At 43.7% G+C, this 24,499-nt stretch overlaps 1 protein-coding gene across 1 annotated transcript in view; it reads right to left on the bottom strand.

The window, feature by feature from the left end:
- GMDS (GDP-mannose 4,6-dehydratase) overlaps positions 1–21,843 on the bottom strand; it is a 430,502-nt gene extending 408,659 nt beyond the window's left edge. Inside the window, exon 1 of the mRNA XM_076330453.1 lies at positions 21,571–21,843. Within this exon, the coding sequence (XP_076186568.1) occupies positions 21,571–21,678 (108 nt within the window). The 5' untranslated portion in view covers positions 21,679–21,843. The remainder of the gene's footprint in view (positions 1–21,570) is intronic.
- Positions 21,844–24,499: the final 2,656 nt, after the last annotated feature.

Raw genomic sequence — 24,499 nt, 5'->3', positions numbered from 1 at the left:
GCATATCAGTAGCAACAACACAGTTCTTAGAATTGAATGTATTTGTCCACGAGGAATCTAGACCATAGGATGAACTGCAAGTAAAAACTAGGAAACCTTGGCAGAGCAGCATGGGAAAACATGCCTGGAATCCTTCTGTATTCCATATATTCCATACAACACAATACTTAAAATTACTATTTAACTTAAGCATTACCCCAGTTCCTAAGCACAAGGTGCTGCCCCACTTGCCTCACTAACAGCCACAGCTGTAATGACACCTCATGCTACAATACCTCAGGTCACAAGCAGCAGCAACACAGATTTTTAAATTGAATAAAAGGATCATCTCTAGCACTAGTCCGCATGGGGCAACAAATTTATCTGGCATACTATAAAAGCACTCAAAAAGGATGAATAAAAACCCATGGACAAGCTCAAGCAGGTCCAGAGGAGAGCCATGAAGGTGATCAGGCAGCTGGAGCACCTCCCCTATAAGGACAGGCTGAGAGTTGGGGTCATTTAGCCTAGCGAAGAGAAGGCTCTGGGGAGACCTTATAGCAGCCTTCCAGTACTTAAAGGGGGCCTACAGGAAAGATGGGGAGGGACTCTATCAGGGAGTGTAGTGATATGACAAGGGGTAATGGTTTTAAACTGAAAGAGAGTAGATTTAGATCAAATATCAGGAAGAAATTCTTTACTGTGAGAGTGGTGAGGCACTGGAACAGGTTGCCCAGAGAAGTTGTGGATGCCCCCTCCCTGGAGTGTTCAAGGCCAGGCTGGATGAGGCTTTGAGCAACCTGATCTAGCGGAAGGTGTCCCTGCCCATTGCAGGGGGGTTGGAACTAGATGATCTTTAAGGTCCCTTCCAACCCAAACCATTCTATGATTCTATAATTCTACATAAGTTTTGTAGAAAGAAACCTTGTGCTTAAGGACAAGTTGCTTTAAAAGAAATTAGTGTTGGAATAAAAAAATGGCAGGAATTTTGCTTAACTATATTTTTCCTTACAGAAAAGTGTAAGCTCCGAAAGAAAGTGGTAGCTACGGAAGACCTGGGTGTGAAATGCAGAAAGGTACCCTTCTCCAACAAATAGTCCTCATCTCTGCCACCAAATTCCTCTACTGTGCAAATCATATGAGATATGGTCATTAATGATGCATTCCTCATTTTCCAAGGGCATTAAGGCAAGATCTTCGGGGCCGTCAACTGGGAGATGTTCTGAATATGCCAAAGCAACAGCTAAAGGAGCCTTGCTCCTTGTGTACCAACCATCTTTGAAAAGCCCAGGAGGAAGCCATTAACTTCTGGTGAGTGAGGTTCAAAAACCTCAGTGTGGAGCCACACTTTCAACACAGAGAAGGGCTGCCTTCTGCTTTCCCTTTCCATTCCATGCAAGAAGGCATGTGGCTACAAGGCAAGTCAGATCAGCTTAACAATACCGTGAAAACCTTTTCCCCCCTTACCTTAGGTCAGTTTGTTGATCTGACTTCTCTCTACAGGAGAAGTCTCTTCTCTCACACCATGCCTGCAGCAGAAGCCAAGCATCTGGGCAAGGGTTGCCTTTTGCTCCCCTGCATACTTTAATGATTTCATTACCACCACAAAAAGGGTCCTGAATTCTTGCTCCAGTTTCATCAAACTCAGCTGTACTGCCCCTCACCACAGCTATCCTCTGCACTCTCTCCCTGACTACCATCTCCACTTAGCCAACATCCAGCACCAACCTTCTTGCCCAGCCTTTTGTTCAGCTAGATCCTCAATGGGGTTTTAATCATCCACTTCAGCAGATGACCTCTGCCTCAGTTTTATTTCAAAACTTCCAGTCCCCATTTCTCTTCTACACAATGCCAATCCACTTCTAAACAGCCGTCATTTAAATTACAGCACAGTTGTTCTGCCTTCTGAACCCAACTACCTAGAACACCAAAATCAGAAGAGAGATGCTCTCAGATTTCACTCCTATTTCCCAGTCTCATCCTAGCTCACTGAGGAAGAGAAGTCCTGTCAGGCCTCAGCTATGACAGTCTAGAAAATACTTCATAGACCCGCAGGGATGCTGAGTCTGGCAGAAGAAAAAGCTATAAGGACTGGAACATGGTCAGCATGGAGAAAACCTTCTCAGAAATCAGACAGGCAACACAAAAGTCCCTATTTGACTCCAAGAACAGACTTTTTCAAGAGTTTATGAATATAGCCCAATCAGAGACAAAAACCCTAGTCCCAAAAAAGATCTTGAGACCATACTCCAAACCACTCACCCTACCCCAAAGTGGTACAAAGATTATGCAACACTGTAAAACATCCTCTCCCTTCCTCACACTTTGTTTTCTCTTATAGTTGGCTCATTTGGATTGAAATGTTATGAAATGACAGCCAATGTAAGAAATTTTAGGATCAACTGTAAAAGCCTGGCAAAAGACATGAAGGCAGCAAAACGGGAGTCTTACAACAGGAAGTTTCTGCAAATCTAGGAAATAGCGCTACCGAACTCACCCATCAGGGCTGTAGCAGAACCCTACAGAAGATCCCCAATGTTCCGCATCAACACTACATTGTGTCATCAAATATAACCTGCGTTAACTCATTTGCAGCTTTCTTCCCTGAAGGATTAATTCAGACATCAGCAATTCAAACTGATTTAGTGAAAAACTGTAAAAAACAACTACCATACACAATAGCAATAGCCAACTTTAAGCAGTAACTCTTGTTAACAAATTTCACATACGCTTCAGCAGTTCCCTCTAGATCTGCCATATTATAAAGTACTACATTTTGTTTTCCCTATCCTTGAGTGTCACACCAGTTATCCGCAAGCACTCTTCTCACTGAGGCTGGAACAGAAAAATAGCTCAGTTCGTATGATGAATCTGAAAGTCCATATGCCAGTGCTGCAAAACTTGAAGAAACGGAACATATAAGAAAACTGGAAATACTCCAGGCATACGTAAGAACACAAGGATTTCATCCTACTCGCATTAAAGTTAATTTCCTTCTTTAAAAAAAGAAAAAAGGAATGAAACTAAGTTTTCTCTTTGTCAAGACACAGCTAGAATCTTTGTAACATGTATTTTCCACAAGAACCAAAGCGAATATACTTTTTGCCAAAACCAGAAACACATACTTCTATTCTTCATCAGGGCCCAAGATTTTTAAAAAAGGCTGCCGCTACACCAGAGCAATACATACCTTCTGCAACAACCTATTTTGTATCCAGATGAACAAGATACATATAAAATTTTCAAAAGGTAACATTCAGCAAATGACTTGAAATACTCTCTCAAAAAGATAAGAACAATTTTCTGCTTGAATAGAAACCTTATCACCTCCTGAAACTACCCTTGGATGCAACAGTTCCACAGCTCCTCAATGCATGTGTGTAAATCTCTGCACATCTGGACAACACTAAATCGTTACTAGAAAAGAACAAAATTGTTGGCTAACTTTGTGGCTTTTTTTAAGCATGTGAAAAACTCAAGTCTGGGAATAAACTGGCAACTTCTCAAGTCCCAGAGTAGGACAGATAGAAGTATCATGAATTACTTTGCTCGTTACCCAGCGCTACATCACTGCATAGCACGCCAGCTGTGACACAGTGAAACTCTGTTTAAAAAGACACATACTTCATAACTCCATATCTGGAGACAAGACTGCTCATTGAGGAGTTTTTCTCCCTTCCCACTCAAGTTGGGAAGCTGAGGGGCTGACGTCAGCTCTAAAGTTAGCCATCATTTTCTCTGAAAGCTTGGAAAGGGAGGGGGAAAATGGTGGCAGCTACAGCTGCTCAATGACAGCGATTCTGGCAGCACTTCTCCTAATAACCAAAACCTAACAGCACAGGAGGTGGGCAGCTAATTGTCATGTAAAAAAATAAAGCCCAAAACAGAAAAAACCCAATGGGAGAAGAGATCCAAGGAAAAGGTGGAAAAAGCTGGAGGGACACAATTTCTTGCTGCTTACAAATACATCCTTTCAGTTGTGATAAAAAGTTCAGGTTTAGGCACGACCAGCTCTGTTCTGCAAGCACAGCCATGCATTCAGAGCATGTTGGGAAACACACTTATCCAAGTATTATCTACAGCCGGAGTAAAGTGTGCAGCTGCTCTTTACGAGCCTGCTTTCAAATCAAGGAATGGACAAAGCAAAGACAGTAGCTCTAAGCAAGTGATTTCTTTCAAAGCATAGAGGCCTGAAAAACATGAGGACTGTTACAATCAAGTTTCTATATGTTGTATCCTCTTATTGACTAGGAGAGTCTAGGGGTTTTATTGGAAATAAAATACTAACCCAGAAAGTGATCGGTTACTTGATTTCCCCCCTTATTAAAAATCCTTCACCATCAGTATCTCCTTCATGCAAAGTGCTGATCTTCCAAGCCGAGGCAGCCCAGCCAGCCTTGCTCCGGTGGCTGCAGGCAGCCTTTCTCTCTCCTCCCTCTAGGTGGAGAGCTTTACTGTGCCACCGCTGCACAGCCCTGCACACAACTGAGGAAGGGGGAGAGTGCACTGCTACTGCATCATCAGCCTGTCAGAGAACAAGAGTATAATCTCCATTAAGTGTCTGTGCTGGTCCACGCTGCAGAGAAAAATAAAAGCTAGAGGAGTGGAGGGTACTCTCCGCTGATCTTCACACCAACATGAAATAAAGTTCTACAAAAGGAGAACAGCCATTATGGGACTTCCGGGTCATGAGCCTCCTGACCCTGGCAGGGAGAAAAGCGAAGCAGTGCCCTAGTCCTGCTCCAAGCAGTGCTCTGCTTTCAGATTTTGGACTTGGACTTTCTTCTTCTCCCCAAACCACTTTGCCCTCCCCCTCCTCAGCAACAATTTCTCCTCTTACTCATATCACCACGCACACGAAGTTTCTTTCCCCATCACAAAGACAGGACAGAAACTTGACAGAAGCTTCCATACCCATCCGAAGCTTCACTGCATTTGGCATCAGTTTCAAATAATGAAGAAGTATGGAGCTGACTTACTCTTCAAACTCAACTCCCAAGAGGCCTGGGCACCCAACAAGGTCCTCTCGCAGGTATCCAGAACAGCAGCATTCCTTGAAAGTGTTTAAGGAAGAGACCCAAAGCACTTTCTCTATATATAAAGTCTCATTTACTGTTCTAGTAAGTAATATTACTCACTACAAAGTTCAACCACCAATGTTCATACCTTGTCATGAGGAATTCACAGGAAATAGTTTAAAATTGGAAGCCTAAGAAAAGTCAGGTACAGCTGAGGTACTGAGAATTGACCAAATCATGGTAACAAAGCAACCAAGGAATCAAGTCAGAATTTGATTTAATAACCACTGATACAGAATTGATGATGCATAGTAACAATATTTACCTTCAAGCAGCTTGTCATCTTTCACCTTTAACCATTACTTCAGGAGTATCAAGCTTATTCACAACATACTGCAATGTCTAGACAAAGCAATTCGTTTATTTAAACTCATAAGCAAGCTTTCTTCAAAAATACTTATTCTGTTCATGAAAAGCATGCAGATTCACTCTTGCATGCTTCCACTGAAAGGAGACATCCTACCTTTATCCTCCATTCCCACTGCCAGCTATATATTCCTGCCATTTTCCCCAGCACCAGTACCTGCGTGGCCAACCAAGGTCAACCACAGCTAAAGACCAACCAAAAAACCCTGAAACAAGGTTTTCAGCTGGAACAGATTTTAGGAGTCCTCATCTTTTCCTAGTTCTTAGTTTAATAGCAACCTCCAGCATTAAACACAAATAATCTTCCATTCCCTACCCTAGACACACTCTTGCGTTGTCTCTCTCTCATCAGCTGAGGATTTTGATTTGGCTGGGCTTGACAGCAGCAATGCTGATAGAACCATTGGAACAAGCTGAACCAGAAGGCAGCAGAACCAGAAACTTGACCTTTATGAATTCTCCTTCTCACTCTCTAGTCCCCCCCCACCTTCCCAACACTTCCACTGGATTAGTCAGCCTTTTTCCATGTAATCAATGAACTGAGTGTGGCTAAACATATTAACGAAGATAGCAATGTGCTAGGAGTGTTAGTTCTGCAAGGCGGGTCTCCATGCTAATTAAGCCATTCCTCCTACAAAATCTCCTAAAAGGCTAATAACAACTTTCAGCTAAATCCAGATCAAATACTTCATTACCTAAACTGTTTAAAGGTGCAACTATATACACATGCATGCTACAGTATCTGATACATCTTTGAAATCCATATTAAAGCATTCTCGTTTGCAAATAAACCTCACATGCATTTTTCAGATGTCAACAAGCTCAGGTACAAACCAGGGAGAAAGAAGCATATCAGTACCATACCACATCTGCTAGCCATGTTTCAACAGCAGTCCCAGAGATTATAACTGGAGTTGAACAAAGACTTGTTTGCTTTATAGATGTCAGGAGCCACACACAGAAAATTGCTCACTTCTGAAACAAGTTACTCCCAGTTCAGTTTCTCCAGAGGTCGAGATAATTATGTCGTGATGTACTATTGCATTAACCAGCACTACCTGGTAGAGGCAATGCACCAGTCCTCAGCTGCTTTAAAATGGGGCTCAATGATAACCGTACCGGAGAACAACAGGTTTTACAGTTCACTCCAGAGGGTGTTTCTCCAAGCTGTCTGAGGAGTGACTGTAGCCACCTAAGCTGTTCCAGATTCACGTTCTATACACAGTCACTCCTTTGTCCTCCTAACCCCACCACGTACACCAGACCCAAGAGGGAGCAACAGAAAGCCCTTCAAGGGGAACTCTGCCTTCCATCATCCACTCTGCTAAAAGCATGAGATGTCCATATATACACACCCAGTAACAGCTGAGGAAAGCCTTTACGACTGTACTCAGTTTTCCTTGCTGGTATCTGAAACAGAAGCATACAGGCTTTTCTACACAGTTATGCTACACCTGGTATTCCCTCAAAGAGAGTAATGCTGCAGCTACACCTCCTACCCTCTCCTGCCAGCCAAGCAGCAATGGCAGACCAGTAAAACAGAGATCAGTATTTTTTCCAAGGAGACTGACAATGGAAACATCAGATTGAGTGAGGCTGCCCACTACCACAGGCAAGCCAGTTTCTCTTTCTGCTTTTCCCCCTAACAAAGCTGCACTTGAATTAAAAGTAATGAACATTTTCAACATATGGATTTTTATGACCAAAAGCCTCAAAAGGAAAAAGACTCAAAAGGTCTCTCTGCAAAAATTAATCCTGGAATTAACATGATTCATTTGAAAACTTACCAAGTGTTGTCTTGTAAGAGTTATTATACATGAACACCTGTAAGGAGCCAGCTAGTAATAGTACCAATGAAACTGTCGTACAAAAACAAAGAAGTGCTACTTGTGGCACTGTGATTAAGGCTGTGTCAGCAGTTTGATTTTCATGACTTTAATACCCAGCTGTAAAAACGGCCTTCAGTAGAAGCAAGCATATTGCGCCTGTATCCACAGGGAGCACAGTTTCTGTTTTCACTGGGTAAAACACGAGTCAACTATATTTTAATACATAATCTCCAAATAGTAAGATCCAGAATTTGCAAGTCGTTTTTGGATATAATCATTGCCAAATAGGACTATACCTTGAAAGACAGTTTGGTAAGTACTGCAAGACAAAAACTTGGTAGAGCACAAGAAACTGAGAAATAAAAGTGTGTGATTTTCTATTTTTGGCATACGTTCTTCAAGAATTAGAGGTATAGCAAAGAAACTGCGTGCTAATACACAGTTCGCAGCTATAGATCTTGGTAACTTGGCCACCATTTACTTAAACACAAAACGGCATTAACAGATTTATGTTTGAAAAGGCACCATTTGAGATTCTTCGAGCAAGGAAATCTATAACTGAATAATAAGCAGTGAGTGATTAGCCCTGTGCCTGCACAAAATTAAAAATCCCACTTATGCTGACACAGGACCCATGTCTGTCCCAAACAAGCATGAAAAATGCAGCATTTCAATCAAACATGTTAAGGATATACTACTGAAGAGGTCCTGCAATAGAAGAGCATCTTCTTTTAAATACAAACCACAAACAGAATGCAACCAGAATCCAGAAGAACTTCTTCCCAGTGTGTTTTAATGCATCAGGCATACTGCAGGTGTTCTGGATTTTATTCTATTTAGCTATTAAGTTTAATTATGATAAACATTACAGACTAGCTTAGAAGGCTAGCACCCTTGACTGCCTCAGTGTGGAAAAATCCGTAATGTCTCTTAGTTGTAATATTTAGTAAGATAATTTAATTAAACACTGAATTTTAGTAATCCGATTCCCCCCCACACTAATATATAAACAGAGCTACGTTTCTTCCACATCTATAATGCCAAAGGTAGTACAGTCCTACTGTAAAGATAGAAACAGTAATTTTTCCTCCTGGCCTTTCCTACATCTTTTCCCCTTATCCCACATTAAAATGAAGCCTCCTCATTAGGATAATCAGAGGAACATGTGGAACTAGAAAGATTTAAAGGTAACTCACCCAACAAATTCTGTAGATTTATAGATCCTCCCCCCCTCCATCTTTCCCTCAGTCCCAGACATGCCAAGAGGGAAAACTGAACACACACACACAAAATGTTAAACTAAAGGGAAAAAACCCTATCTGAACTGTTAAGAGTAATCTTTTAAGCCTTATTGAGAGGTGGGTTTTCTTTTAAAAAAAAAAAAGATTTGAGTTCATAACTAGCCAATGCCATTCCCAATGCCATTCCCATAAGTTCAAATTATTTCTTAGTGAAAGCAATCAAAAAAAAATTAAAACCACCCCCACTGAAAGTCAAGAACTGGTCAGGATCAGACTGGTGACATTATTTCACTCAGCATATTGAATCACTCACAAGATTTCAGACCTTCATCAGGAATGTGGGTTTGTACTTCCCTCAAAAGAATCTCTTTGATTTTTGGCCACCCTTTCCCTTTTGCTAGCATCCATGGCTATAAACTGGCCCCATCCTGTCCTTCAACACACACAGGCCATACAGTAGGTGCCAATATTTGTAAGTAATTATAGTAAGGTTTTACAAGGGGAACACGAACAGTCTTTAGCTTACACCAAAATGCCACAGTCTCAGTGAACCAATAGACAAAAATACCTGAACTCTCCAGAGAGTTTTGGAAGCAAAACCATTACATTTTTGGCTAGAAGCATGGTTTAACATCAAAGTCTCAGTACACACGTGATAGAGAGCAATGTAAGACACATCACTGAGGCCAAGCAAGGTGGAAATCAAACACACCAGTCAGTCCCTCAAACAGAAAGACTAGAGGGTCGGGGATGGAGAGGACAGCAGCGACAACCTAGGTGCAGTGGTGTGCAGAGGGTGCTCAGGAGGCAGGTAGTGATTTGGGAGCACCATTCCTCTTCAGATCTACTCCAAAGCAGCAGTCTCACAGGAGCAGTACCTGTTAAGCACTCAGTCCTCATTTCTTTAATTGCATATACACACACATTTACTGAACAATATGCTCTTCTTACTAGAAGAAACACCACAAGTAATCAAATTCTGTCACCTTTGCTTATCCTGTAGAGTGCTTCAGATAAACTAAATGCTTCCTCATTGCAAGACGAAGTGCTACTCAGGACAACACAAGCATAAGCCCCATCAGGAAGCCACCCCAAGCACCATTCACAGTCAGCGGAGCAGATATGCGTATAGCCAATAAAATTCACAGCGCCAGTCTTCTTATCCCAAGGTAGGCACCCGCATTTGCTCAAACAAGCCTGGGCTCTCTATCAGCTAGAGGTTTCTCACTCACCAGAACGGCTGCCTAGACAATTGCTCAGGTGTAGAAACAGTTAAGCAAGAAGGTTCCCGCCCGAGATGACAGAATCCATCACCAGTAACACAGGCTTGTACAAAGGAAATGAAATGGCTTCAATTAATTAGTGAAAGGTCACCATCACATTTTGAAGTCACATCAAGTAATTCCAAAAGAAACTCAACTGACTTCACCAGTGTCAAGTCAAGAGCAAGCTGTATGTCCACCACTGCAAGCACTGGTTACAACATTAACTGATGAGGAAGCTGTGTATTTCAAATGCACATGCGCACTCGTTTCCTGCTTTACACACCTTCATGTTAGCTAAAAATAACTTAAACCATCATTTTACAGTTCATTCAATTTATCAAAATCAAAACCACAGCATTATTGCTTAGGGAATTTTAGTAGTCTTAAGGTTCTGTTTCTTTTCAATTTGCCAAGTCTGTGTTACACTTCCCTTTAATTGATCAAGATAACAGATAGATGTGAGATCCTGGGATATGATTAAAACTGACAGAGTTTGTGTGACAGAGCTGAATCGCACTGTAAAAGGAATTAGCAGTCAGTACTTCCCCATCTGAGTTACTTTCCAATTTTAAGAAAGTCCAATCTCTCGTACTGTTTAGACAAGAAAAGCAACAGACAATTTAATGATTTGAAATTCTACCTACACTTCACAAATCAAAAATCGCAGCATAATAATGCATTTCCACAAAGGTGTTTTTTATAACATGACTAAATAGTGATCCAGCATAACTGCAAGTGTATGGCAGTACAAAGATGTTACCAACAGAAATGTAGCAATTGTCATTTTGGAGACACAGTCAGTATTAAGACTCCTATTTCATTCTGGAATAACAAAGAACTCTCAAATTAGCAAAAAATCCTTTTCTCATTTTAAAATGCAGAAAAAGGACTGAAACAGTTGCACTATATATTCAACTACAAAGGGCTGCAGTAAGAACATAGGAACATTTAATGCATATCAGGTGACCTTCAGAACTTTAAAAAAATCAAATACATGAAGCAAAACCACAGAGTTTTCAGTCTCAGATCAGCTGCGAGTATGACTACTTCCCTGAAACAGGCTGGCAAGGGCATGAACTGAAGTTTAACTCTTAGTTCCTATGATTTCCTTGCCTTCACATCTTCAGGAATAGTTCTCCAACTCTATTTCACCTTCAAAAATAAAATGATGTATGCTACTGAGCCTGCAGACCTACAACCACACAGGCCCCGCTGCTGTTCAAAGGCCAGCGCCAGATTCTGAAACGGCTTCCAGCATCACTGCAAACATTGAGGGGGAAAAACCCAACAATTTGTAAGCAAAGAGGCTGTGAAGTTCTGCTGGTACAGACCAGGCTTGGGTTCAGCAGAGCAACACTTGACTAGTAACAGCCAAATCAGCACCAAAGAAGCTTCTGGGCTGTGTTGTCTTAAGCATTCCCATGGAACACAGAAACCTCAAAGCCACCTAGAAGATGGAAGAATGTAGTATTTTGCATGTAGGTCTGAAGAGCTCTGTATCCATTTTATACTGTAATCTTGTAGGATTTTAAGAGTATTTTAATTTCAGAAGCAAACAGTACGCTAAATTTTGGCAGGAATACATTGACAGACTACTACTGTGTGATCATGGGAAAAGTTACTCTGACATCAAAACCACAATTATTTAGCTGCATGAAATCCAGAAAGCGTAGCCAGAAATTTCAGCATTTTAAAAACAAACCTGCTCCACAGTAAAGTTTATGCTTTTAGAGCGCAATATCAGTGCTAAAGAAGGCAAGGACACCAACCAGCAGCCAAAGATAGAGTAGCTGCTCCATATCTTTCTAAAAGAGAAATCGCAATCAAGAGGAAGCTAAAGGTCATCACTGATGAAGCCAGCCATTGCTAATGTACCTAAAGAGATCCTGCATGCATGAAACAAATGTCAGGAAAAAAGCAAATAACCACACCCCATGACAGCATGCCTGCAATTTGACCAGTAGCAGCCTAAACAGTCAGACATTGTTTCCCTGTTCCAGACTAGCACCAAGAGAAGTGTACAGGTAGGGACTACAGTAGCAGTCAGAAGGGACTACAGCATATCAAACTAGAAGTATAAAAATCAGAAACAGTGTATGTATAGGAGCAGTCAGGAGTATTCCCTGCCTGACTCTGGGTTTTATTTCCTTCTAGACATACATACCATTCTACACACCCTGAGAAAGGCTTATTTCCATTCATAAAGTGGTAAATATGTTCAAGCTACTTCTGGCATGGGTTCAGACATTATAGGATACAAATAAGAGAATTGTCTACTCTTTTCAAGTTGCTACATGTTTTCTGACTTTTTTTTTTGGGGGGGTGGTGGGGGGTGGTGTATGGTTTAAGTCTTCTGGCAGTATGGTGACATGCTACATCAAAGTGCCTATGAATACACAAGAACAGTTAAAGTAGACCTGACAGCATATCTATTACCTTATGCTTCAGCACTATCCTGAAGGTGGAGCTTTAGAGATTTGTATGTGATATACATAACACATTCAAAGAACATCATCTCCTCAGGAACTTGGAAGAGGGGAAAAAAGCCAAGAGGTACATATTCAATAGCTATGTGGGTATCAGATATGCAGCAGAGACAACGTATCTTCTCATTACAGCAAAAAAAAAAAAGCACTCAACTAGACATTCAACATGACAAATTTTTTTCCTTCTGCACTAGATTTCACCACAGGCTGTAGGAATTCTCCTTTGAAAAGAATTTCCAAGCAGCAATAAGTGGGTCAAATGACAGCTAAAGCAAAGCCCTGCAGAAACCTTTCATAAGATTTGACTGTATCTTACTATATTTGTTAGTCAGATTTTTCCAGAGCAAGCATACTTTCTTCCTGTTATTTCAAAGGTGTTCAAGCACAGCAAATACAGCACAAGCTAGTTTATCTATTTGGAAACTCTCAAAAAGCCAGTATCTGTGGCATCCCACACCCAAGGAAAGTACATTTTTGTGGCTGACATACCTGTTGGATCACTGTACTTAGCTGAGCATCACTACAAAAGTGGTGTGATACTGTCAACTTCTAACTGACCAATGCAAGCTGTACTGTTATTCAATGCAATAGAGCTGTCTCAGGATACAGTATCAAATACTCTTCAATGGTATTTATCACTGAACTAACTGCAACCAGATCATAAAGTCAACGGACATGTCCTTAGACTTAATTTGCTTACTGTCAGGTGACATTTTTGAGTTACAAAGCAAAATTCATGCTTCCTTTTTTTAAAAAGAGACTTTAACAAGAAATACTCCTGTAGAGTATACCTCCTGTCTTAGGTATACTACTTTGTGTGTATCTGTGAGTGAATGAAAAGAAAAATTGTTGCAACATTTACATTGCATATGAGGAAGTTCAGTTGCTTAATGACACACATAAAAAGCACAGGTGACAACAGATAAGCTAGTTTACATCAACTTGTTTGGCAGGCTTTACAAAAGCTTCATTATGGATTCAGTTTGTGAAGTCTGTGCACACCCTAGAAATGGAACAAGCTATAGGGACTTTCCAGTAAAAGTTAGAGGAGAGCGGAATTCTCCCCGGTCTTTCACCTCACCTCCTATAGCTTTGCTTAATTGAAAATTTTGCACATAACTGCATCCCCCAGTTCATATACATATGACCCAAAGGAATTCCTTAGCTGAGGTCCTGAAAAAACAATCAGTGGATTCATATAAAAGCAGGAGGTGACAAGAACATTAAGAAAAAAAATCTTTTATTTGGCTAAAAAGCAACCAAAGTAGCAAGAAGAGATTTAGAGCAAGAGAGAGCGGACACCTGTGAGAGGAAATTAGACATCTACCACACTGCTGACTTGCTCTTGTGTCATTGTTCACCTAGTGCTTCAAGGAAACCATGCTTTCCAAAATAAGCCTGAGTTGTGCTCCAGTGTACGAGGAGCAGCAGACCTGACAAATTTGTCAGAACAGATACTTAATCAGGACTTTACTCCAGACCCAAAAGTCTGAAGAAGCTGGGATACAGTTGCTAGAAATTGTCAAGAGGGAAAGAACGTCCTGCCTCCCAGACTAAAGGAAAGCATAGCTAAGTGCAAAGAAACTCAGTCTCAGTACTCCTCAGAGAAACAAGGTGTGGGCAACAGGAAGCACCACTAGGATGAATACCAGGATCACAACTGCACTGAAAAAACCTTTTATTCAGCTTCCTTGGATTACAGGATTCAGAGTGGTAACCTTTGATGTGTTCTTCACACAGGCCATCAGCAGGTTTAAGTACTCCATTTTCCTTGTCCTTCTGCATAGCTATCTATTTTCTAAGAAACTGACTCCCTTGTGCAGAAAGCTCAACAGCCAAAAGGATCTGAAAGAGACAATCAGAGGAGAAAAGACCAAAACTTAGTGGAAGAGGATGAAGTCACAGGAAAAGAGAATTCCTGTGAAAACCTTTCAGTTTGGACTGACTGTAGGTACATAGAGAAGATGCTTCAACTCTTTAAAAACTTAGGAAAGAGAAATACAGGTTCTGTCTATACTGACAGTCAATCTTCATTAAATTAAAAAACGCACAAACCAAAAACCCTAAGACTAAGCAAGTAGCATGCTGCTGGCAATGGGATATTCTGCTCTCCTTGTCAGTCTGGGCAGCAGTGGCAATAGCCGCCTATGGCTATCCACAACATCAGAAACTTTCATGAGAAATGGTGCTTGGAGGAAGTCAGCTTCCCAAACTCCAGTTGGGTACCATGCTTCTATCTGTTTCATATCTTAGCACCGTTAACACGAACTTTATCATTTTATTTTTCCTGGAACTTTTTCAGTATTTTATCTACTTTCACAGCAGGTACACATCACAGTATACAGTACCTTATATTTCACTTGCTGTTCACAATGTTTTCCAATCCACATCCTGTACATATCCTGTTCAAACACAAGGAATCAGATTGCCTGCACTGGTCCTCAAGTTAATACCTGCTAGCTGAGCCAGGCTACCAGAACTTCCCTCTCCAGTAAGCAACCAGAGACTAGACTTCACTGGCAGTCACAAACACTGAGCAAAGCTGTGCAAAGATGGAAAGAAAAAAGGGAAGTTAATACATCAAGACACACATGAACTAATCCTGTATCAGTCATACTTTTCACCATTAATACCTTCTAGCTCACTTATGTTCGAACACCACCACTAACTGCACAATTCTGAAAGTCAATGGAGTACAGCTGGGCTCCTCCGAGCAGGCCCAGAGAGCAGCCAATGTCCTGGACTCCCAATTCTTGGAGAAGACAAAAGCCCCACCAGTCTGCACATACTGTTACAGAGTATGAAACACAGATGAAAGAGTAAAGCATTGGACCACGTACTTATAGATTCCTTTGGTAAGAGGTCAATGCATTAGCTGAATTAGACTACCTGGTAACCCTCCTCCCATCAAAGGAGGAGCCAAGACAATCAAAATTCAGGCATCTTTCTAAAAATAGGACCTCTGTTTTCAGATAATATTCCAGTCTCCCATTTCAGTATGTGTTATACTACTTTTCAATAAAATACCTTTTTCTCAAGAGCTTTGTATGAAACTTGATAGCAATGCTTCTTATTTATATCCTGTAAAGGGAAAGACCTGGAATTATATTTTACACAAGCTTGGGTTTCATGCCACAACCACTATGCATTTGCTGCAGAGTTTTCAACAAGCCACTTATGCCATCTTGTCACAACCTGCAGGTGTTCAACTTCTCATACTGTGGAGGACTCACAGAATCATACAAGTTTATGTCAGAAGGGACCTCTGTGGATCACACAGTCCAAGGTCCCTGCTGAAGCCAGGGTCAACTAGAGCAGGTTGCTCAGGGCCATGTCCAGTTTGGTTTTGAATACCTCCTGGGACAGACACTCCACAACTTCTCTGGGCAGTCTGTTCCAGTGCTTGACCACCCTCATCATTGAAAAGAAAAACCAAAAACCCCCAAACAACACACCCCCTCTCAAGTTTAAATGAAGTTTCTTGTATTTCAGTTTGTGCCCCAATTAGTGTTCCTACATCTCTGCATCCTCAAACTAAGATAAGGATGTTCAACACATCTGAAATTCTCACTCAAGAGAACTCTTGGCTACTCAGAGACAGCAACTGAAATAGAGTACCTGGTTTCAACCAAGACAATACTTGTTTAAATGAAAAGACAGCAATACTAATATTTAGCTTTAGCCAGAAACCAGACAATATTTGTTTTAATGAAAAGGCAGCAGCAGTAATATTTAGCTTTAGCTGGTTTCAGCAAAAACTATCCTCCTATTTCTATGCAGAAAAGCAATCCTTTGGATTTTATCCTTTACTTGGCAAATTAATGTCCTCTCTCTGGTGCAACAGGCTATGTTTCTCTACATCTGCCTTCCAGGTATACACACACTCCCCAGTGACAAAGATCCCCACCTCACCACTTGATCACAACACTTAAAAGAAGCTTTTCTAAAAAGTTGTTTAATGTTTCCTTTAACAACTCCTCTCCAAGAAACAAGTTTTCAGTCACAGTGTCAGAGAGTTTTATAGTCACGCTCCATACCAGCTATTCGTTACTTTTTTTTTTAAATACTAAGCAGAGTCATGTTCTCTTACCACTGGTAGTTTGCCCTACAGAGTCTGTCTTGGTTGGTTGGACTTGCTTGGTTTCATCCTCCACAGCCAGATTTAAAAAACAGCTTAACCTCAATTCACAACAGCAAACCTCGCTTTCTCAGTATCTTCCCCCCCCCCCCAATAGTTAGCCTTTCTCAAACTATGAACTTTAACACCTGCAAAAAACTTGCAGTACACATGTGTAGGAGTTTGGTGTGTTACAGGAATAGCAAAGGCTGTAAGCAACTGATCAAACTTCTGGTACCAGAAAGACAGAGGCAGAGTCCATATTCTACCTTCATCAACCAATTAAAGAGAATGTTCTTGCATTTCTGCATGCACACTCACTTGTCAGTCGTATTTATGCTATCTTAGGGTTTGGCTGAAACTTCTGAGGCTGCTACCTTAAGTTTTGCCAAATGGCATTTTAATTTGACAGAACTGCAGGCAAGGGAGCAGAAGCTGGTGCTAGTACTGCTGCTGCAAGAGCTCTCAACAAGGCAGAAACACAATGGCTTTCTTCATCTACAATTTGCAACAGCCTCTGGCCATGTATTGACACTCGAGTTTAGTGCATTGCTTCATTCAAAACTGAGCTTTGTAAGTGCCTGTTGAATGATCTTGGTCTACAAACTTACCTTACTGTCTCTCCAAGTAAAGCAGGACAGCACCAGACACAAGATAGACATTATTCACTGCTCATAACCCAGTGACTGAGGGGGAAAAGTAGAAACATCAACATATAACCTCGTAGTTAGACTCAGCCAGAGTATTTCTTGGTATTTCTCCAAGAAGTCAAATATCTAAATACTCTTACAAGCATCAGCGTACAGAAAGACTAATTGCAGTGCGGTCGGACTTTCTGGAGAGGTATTTAAATGCAACTTTAACAGATGTTTAATCACAGTGCCTAGAAAACAATGCTGTCAAAGTATACTGCTTTAGTAGCTTCCCCAAATAAGAGACAAGACATATCTGCATATGCAGAATTAAATTTGTTAGTTATACTGGTATTTGATTCAAAACTCCCATTTTTACAGAATAATTCTTCAAGGTATCAAAGTTTGAAAAGTCCAGCACATCTATTTTGCATTATGAAAACACTCTTCCAATAAGAGTCACATTCTAGTTCTGTAAAAAATATTTTCACTTTAATACACACAACAGCTCTTGGTTTCATTTGAAATACTCTTCCTTAAATGAAGAAAAAAGTGCTATGCATTACTCACAAGTAGCCTACCAGCAGACCAATACCTACATGACACTTCAGAAATGTTTTATCCATCCAACCACAGCAACTGCCTCGCTCTGGAAGTCATTCTAGCAAAACAGTGAAGCGTGGTTCATCCCACTGCTGTGGTGTGAGAAAGGAGATAAGGGAAATCTCAATACTGCAAAAGGAGTATACAACACCACTGGCTACACGCTTAGAGTCTCTTATCAGTAATGCAAGTGGTAGAATGATACTGATTTCACTCTAACCCCAAGGGTAAATGCAGAATTTGTAGAGGTTCATTCATCTGCTTTGATTTTATAGAGACTAAGGTCCAGCCCTTGCAGCCAGAATGCCATTTCAGTCCTGACCATACAGTTATGGATTTTGTTTTCCTTCGTAGCTTCACCATGCATATTGCAAACTCCTCCTGTTATTTGGCCAAAGGTCACAAAGTCACCTTCCTATCAGTAACACATTCACCCTCGCAGAGACCTGTCCTTTTAACATCTTGTATCTAGAAGAGAAGCAAGCCACATGAACTAGTTTTGTTAACTGGTGCAGTAAGCTGGCACACGGCACAAGCCACCAGTCACTCACTATACAGAAGAACTTGTGCAGACAGCCCATCCTCTTCTGGCATCCTGTAAAGTCTTATGAATCCCATTAGAAGTCCAAAAATCAGAAGTTACAGCTGTGCCATATCTTCATGGTACATTTCAGTTAAAAGCTGCATCGTTGGTCAATTGCCCCATTGCCAAAATATAGCCCTACCTGAGCTCAACTCTTTCTCCATCATAGCAGAAACAAAATCCCACCTTTTGTCAGTGGAAAAGATGGACAATCCAGATGTTCACTGTTATACAGAAGTTCTGAAAAATAAAATGAGTTGTCCGATTTCAACGCTATGATTAAGCACACTTGCTGTGGCATCATCTCAACTCAGGAAGGGCTGCTACAGTTCAAGCAGCACCTTGCTTGGCCCAAGAATACTCTAAAGACAAAAGCACAACTCTACATTTGCCTAAAATTGTCACAGCCCAGTTAGCTCAATACTTCTCTCCCACCTACCCTTGTTCTAGGAACCAGGCACTACGGGGCCTCAGTTCAGCAAAGACTCTCAGACTACACTGGCCACACACAAACAAAAGCAGGTTCCTTACACAATGCAACCGTGCCAACTCGCTTTCAAAATAAATTTGCTGTAGCAGAAGTGGCCCAGTTTAAATAAGGGGAATTTACCATCTGATTCTGTTCTATGCCTTCCTCAGTCTGAAGGGATCCGAGCCTTTATTCTCCCACCTTGAAAGAGCACCAGTTCCAAGGAAGAATGTGAAACGGACCAACTCTCTTTAGCCCAGTAATTAAAGTAACTACCTGCGAAAGACAAAGCCTGAGCTCTAGCTTCCACTTCAGCATATCTGTACATTTTACACATGGTAATTAAGTTTAAAAACAGACCGCACTAGGACTTTCTCCCGGGAGGTGGGACATGCAAGTCTGCCTATTCTCAGGTAAGAAACACAATCCAGGTCTCCCATTACTGGGTGAAGCCTCTCCAAATAAAACGAAAGCTACTACGTAAAAATAAAGAAAGGGAGTGAAATAGGGGCAAGGAACAAGTACTACAGCGACTTTCTTTAAAGTTCATCTAAGAAAAGAGGGACAAGGATTCCTAGCAGCAGATCTCAAAATGATGGAGGACTACAGGACCCCAAAAGAGGCTACCCTCAACATAAAACTTCCATCCTAAGCCAAGAGTCGGTACAGTCTTGTCACTAAGGCACCCAGCCTCACTGGCTAGCTTTCAGGTATCCCAGGCCTTTACTAGCTCTGGTTCTCCACACGTTCCAACGCTAAATAATACGTCTGACAAAGGTTAAATAAGATGGAAGAACTGCTTTGAAAATAGAAAAAATAACATAGAGAACACATTACTGAAAGAATAAGGGCATTGTAGCTACAGGCCTCTAACTTACTATCTTTGATGAAGAGAAACGTACTTCTGTCAACAAACTAGAAAGACTGTTCACACAGCACCAAAGTAGTCCTTGGGAAAGCTCTGACTGTGCCCTTGCTAAAAATAAACATCAAGCAAAAATGTTAGTATACACAGATTATTAGTTTTTCCTCTTCGCAGACATAGTTACAGCTCCTTGTCAGACAGCTGCTTGGAGGGGTTTCCTCAGCCCACTATTGGCAGACAGCTCCTAACCCATAGGAACAGTGCGCACCAAGGAGTGTTGTAAGAACAGACATAATGAGGTAAAACACGAACAACAGGTGAACATTCAAAGCATAGTGCAGGTTCTCTTGGATAACAGATGAAAGCTGGTATGACACTATATTGTCTCTGGATTTACTCCCTCACAAAAGGTCAGGTGGCTCTTCTGCTATAAGAAAAAGCATTGACTACAATCGTCTCAGAATGAAAGAGCAACGTGTTTGTTTTGACATGTATACTTTTCCACAATGCTCATGGTCTTCTGAACAATCCGCACCAGCACCTCACAAGTGGATCTGCAAGCATGCCAGGACAAGTCACAGTTGAAGGGGAAGAAGTTCTTCCATGTATGAGGCCGTCACTGATTAAATGCAAACCATAAAGGAAAAAAGCTGTTCCACTGGGATTCTAAGATGAGAATTAATGCTTACTATACAACATTACCTACTTAACAGGTTATACCAATCACAGAAGATACACCTGCCAAGCAGAAGTCATTCCGCATGTTCCAAGAGATAAGCAATGTGTAAGCAGAGCAGTTTTTTTCCAGGCAGTGGGCAAAATCTACACTGCAAATAAGGTGTTCCTCAAATATGACTAAGCATGTCCAGGACAGCTTTCCTTTAGCACCCACTTGCCAGCAAAGACAACAATGCAGACCTCTGTGTGGACAAACAATCCAACCAAATATCCAAGCTGCCTGTTGGGAGTGTAGCAGCAAAAGCTACAAACCGCATACATCAACACTCCTGCAGGTCTCACCAGGTTAAAACTCACCACCGGCACATCTTTTTTTCACAGTGCAGAAGTTGCTCCAAGGGAAACTGTGATTTTTCTTTCCACGCCACCTTTCTCCTGCACCTTCTGCTCAAAGCACCAGGACTCTGAGAGCATCATTATCCCTATGAGTAATACAGCCAAAAAAATTGGAGACTGCAATGAACGCACATGAATACAAAACAAGCGGCCTGGGGAGATGCTTTTGTCATCCACCCAGGTCTGGGTATAAAGCAGGTACTGACTGTAAATGCATGGCTGCCCAGTATGTCAGAGACAGGTGACAAAGAGCCCCTCTGAGCGACAAGCTTGCTCAGTTCAAACCCGACTGCAGGCTGCCTCACACCCGCACTGCTACCTTCACCACTTCAGACCATCAGGATGAAGAGTCCCAACACTGGCTCCTTGTACTGTCTTTTCTAGGTGTGGCTCCTTTCTCAATGATGCTCACTTCACACCTCATCTCAGTACAGGCTTAGACGATTTCTTAGGAATTCCTGGTAAAGGTTACTATAAAACAGTCCAAAGCCGAGATAGAAAAGCGGTGCACCCCCCCTCATACACACCTAGTGAAAAACACTTCGAACCCCCAGGCGAACAAGCCCTAGCCACAGGTGGGTGAGGCCGGAGAAGCCTTTTACCTCGGGGCGGTCTGCCCGCCTCTGAACCAGCTGAGGGCTGTCAGAGGGAGCTTCTGCACGCCGCAGAGCCGGCGGCGCGAACTGCGAGGGGAAGCGGGCACCGGGCACGGGGACAGCCGCCCCGTTACCAGGTGCTTTAGGGGATGGGAACGCACCGGCGGGGATGTGCCCCCGGGAGCGAGGGAGGGTCGCCGCTGCCCGCGAACGCGCCCGGCAGCCCCACGCCGAGCCCTCCGCCGCCACCGCTCCCATGCGCGGCCTCAGTCGCGGCTGCCTAGGGGCGCCTGACGGCGGGTCTCCCCCCCTCCACCGCCGGGAGGCCCGCGAGACCCGACCCCCGCGCGGGGAAAGCCCGGGAACGAGGGGAGCCCCCACCGTTACCTGCCCGGTGATGCCGGTGATGAGAGCCACCTTCCTGCCGCTCATCTCTTCGCCGACGTCTCCCGCTGTCGCGGCGCAGGCACGCGCCTCCGCCGCCGGCTGTGCCATCCTCCCGGTGGCGGCGGGCGCGGCCCAGGTGCGGAGATAGCACGGGGCGGAGGCGCGGCCGCCGGGGGCAGGCTCACGGCGCTGGGGGCGGGCACGGAGGGGAGGACGCCTGCCGCCCCGAGCGCGGCTCGCACATGGGCTGCCGCCACCCGGGGGCTACCTCTGCTGCTCCGGCCGCCGCGGCATTTCCGCGCTCGCTACCCGCCGGCGCCCCCGCCCCGCCCCGCGGCGGCCGCAGGTGCAGCCCCGCCGCCGGCCCAGCCCCCGCGCAGGCGCGCACCCGCCGGGCAGCTAGAGCTCGCGCTCCGCTTTAGCCACCCCTCCCCTCGTCTCGCCCCGCCCCGCTCGGCCCCGCAGCCAATCAGGAGCTCCGGCACTTCCTTAAAGGAACAGGAGACGCAACTCGCCGCCCGGCAGCGTCGGCGCGCCGGGGCCGAAGGCGGGCGCGGTGATTGGTTGAGAGCGGGTAGCGGGGGGGCGTGGCCTATGTGGCGGCTGCTGCCGCCGCCGCGGAGGAGCGGAGCCCCCGACTTCCTGACCGCGTGTCGGGGAGGAGGGGGCGGAGGAGGGGGCGGCGGTGCCGGCGGCGGTGCCGCCACGTGAGAAGAGTGGAGCGGGCCGCAGACCCGCCCCCTCCCGGGCGCCGGCGGCACGGAGCGCACAGCGCCCCCTGCGGCGTGGAGGAGCGGGCGGCGGCGCTGGAGGCACCCAGTAGTGCGAATTAACGCCCCGACGGCCGTCGGGGGACCGTAGGCCCCCGCAGGCCCCGGGCCCGTCGGCGCCCCGCCGCCCGCCCCCGGGGCCTGCCGGCTGTCTTAGACATCAGAGGGCAAACCCGGGAGCGCCCCAGCTGCGGCAGGCAGCTCCAGATCAAAATTGACTCCCTATGAGGCACAGGATCCTCCCGCCATCAGGGAGGCAAAACCACGCAAGGCTGGTCCTCCTGGGCTTTCCCACCTGTGGAAATACTTGTTTATAAGTGACCCAAAGGCTTCTGGAAAAGGGATTTATAGTAAGTATTTCTTCTTCTGATGAAGCACTGAGTCAGCGCCCTCTTTTACTAAGGCAGCACGTCTCTGTATCTGCAAGGGAGAAGGGGCCTGCCCCTATTTTACTGTTAACGTCTGAAGACTGTCACACCAGAGTTTCCTCACTGTCTGCTTGGATGGTGGGACCTCGGCATATGCAGACAATCGTATGACTATAATTTTACTATTATTACGGCTTGTTACAGCGTGTGGCCAAAAATTGCTTGGTGTCATTGAAAGCCCATAATTTATTTAAAAAAAAAAAGAGATGCTGAGTCTGGGAGCATACTGCCTTTCAAGTGGAACTGTACTCTGAAATCCTGAATGCTTTTTTGCACGCTGCTCCCCACGGTCTCGGTTTAAATCCCCTTGTTGCAGCCTCGTAGTCTGTGATGGAATGGGGAGACTGTATTATGTCACAGTTACTCAGTTGCAAGATGTCATCCCAGTCGTACCATTTCTGCATCTTGTTTCCAAAGCTTTTTCCAGCACATGCAGTTTTATAAAGGCAGCATTGGCTACTACTTCTGCAAACTGATTTCATTCCACTAGTGATTGCTTTATTGGTGTACAATCTCAGATTCAAAAGAGGAGGGACACCACAAATAATATGAATGCTACCCTCTCAGTTTTAAAATGACACTGGAGACATAAAAAGACATAAAATTCTGAGAGTTTCAGGACTCTGTTCACCAGAAATAGGGCACAAAACTTATTTTTATTTAAAAACTTAGGATTTGAGATTAGAGGGAGTTAGGAGCAAGTTTTCTTTATTTACTTTATGTAGATCATTCCCTCCCCTGCTAGATCAGAGCTCCATAAAGCAATGCATGAGCTACAACGTTAAAAATTGTCCTTTATGTGGCCAGATAAGCTTGTCATTTCTAGCTTTTGCTGGCTGTCCATTAAATGTATTCCCAAGTAAAGCTTGCCTTCTTCCTGTGTTCCGCTCATGAAAGCGGTGAGTAGGGCTGACAATGCAAGTCCTGAAGCTGGGCTAGAAGAAGAGCCCCCATCACTGGGGCCTCCATGTGCAGCTAAGAGGCTTTTTCTGGTCACTTTCTCCAAACAGAATTTCTCCTACCCCAGTTGTCCATCCCACAAGAACTGTAGATGTAGCATTTTCCTTGACTGTTATTCCCAAAAGCACTCCACCTGAGGGAGGAAGCCAGCTCACACCTTTCATAACTCGGCCTGATTAATCAAGTACATCAGCTGAATGACCACCTTGTCCTGTGATTGTACCCTCAGGTGACAGGCACCTTGGGCTCTTCCCTGTTCAGAGCAATAGCTTTCCTTCCTACTCAGCATGTGCGCTCCCGAGTGATTCAGAACAAAAGACTCTGCAATCTGTGTTGCTTTTGCAAGGGGAGCATCTCGGCCAGACTGTGCTGAGAACACTTTAGCAGGGTTTATACTTGTATTTTTGGTCAATACTAATACTTGAAACAGGCAGGTGAAGCCAGACAGGATGTAGCCCAGTTCAGGTTCCAGCTGACTGAAGCAAAAAAAAAAAAAAAAAAAAGCCTCTAACTTGTTTAAATTTCTGTTCCATTTATAAGTCTGGCAGTGGTAGTTGCAGACACCGTTAGCCAACTACCATAATCCTGCTAGGTCTGCCCCTGGCATGCACTGGGGCACATTCCAGGTTTAATGCACAAAGACTGTTCTGTCACCAAAGTCTTCCAAGGTACTTTTACAGAACAGACTGAAGGCTCAATTGTGGCACAGGTACTAGATTTTACCGAAGTTGCTCTGGTGTCAACAGCAATTTATGACAGACTGCAGCTGAA

This window comes from Aptenodytes patagonicus, chromosome 2, assembly GCF_965638725.1.
Source record: "Aptenodytes patagonicus chromosome 2, bAptPat1.pri.cur, whole genome shotgun sequence".
Classification (NCBI taxonomy): Eukaryota; Metazoa; Chordata; class Aves; order Sphenisciformes; family Spheniscidae; genus Aptenodytes; species Aptenodytes patagonicus.
Note: the sequence above shows the minus strand (reverse complement) of the source record. Positions and strands in the feature narration are given on the sequence as shown.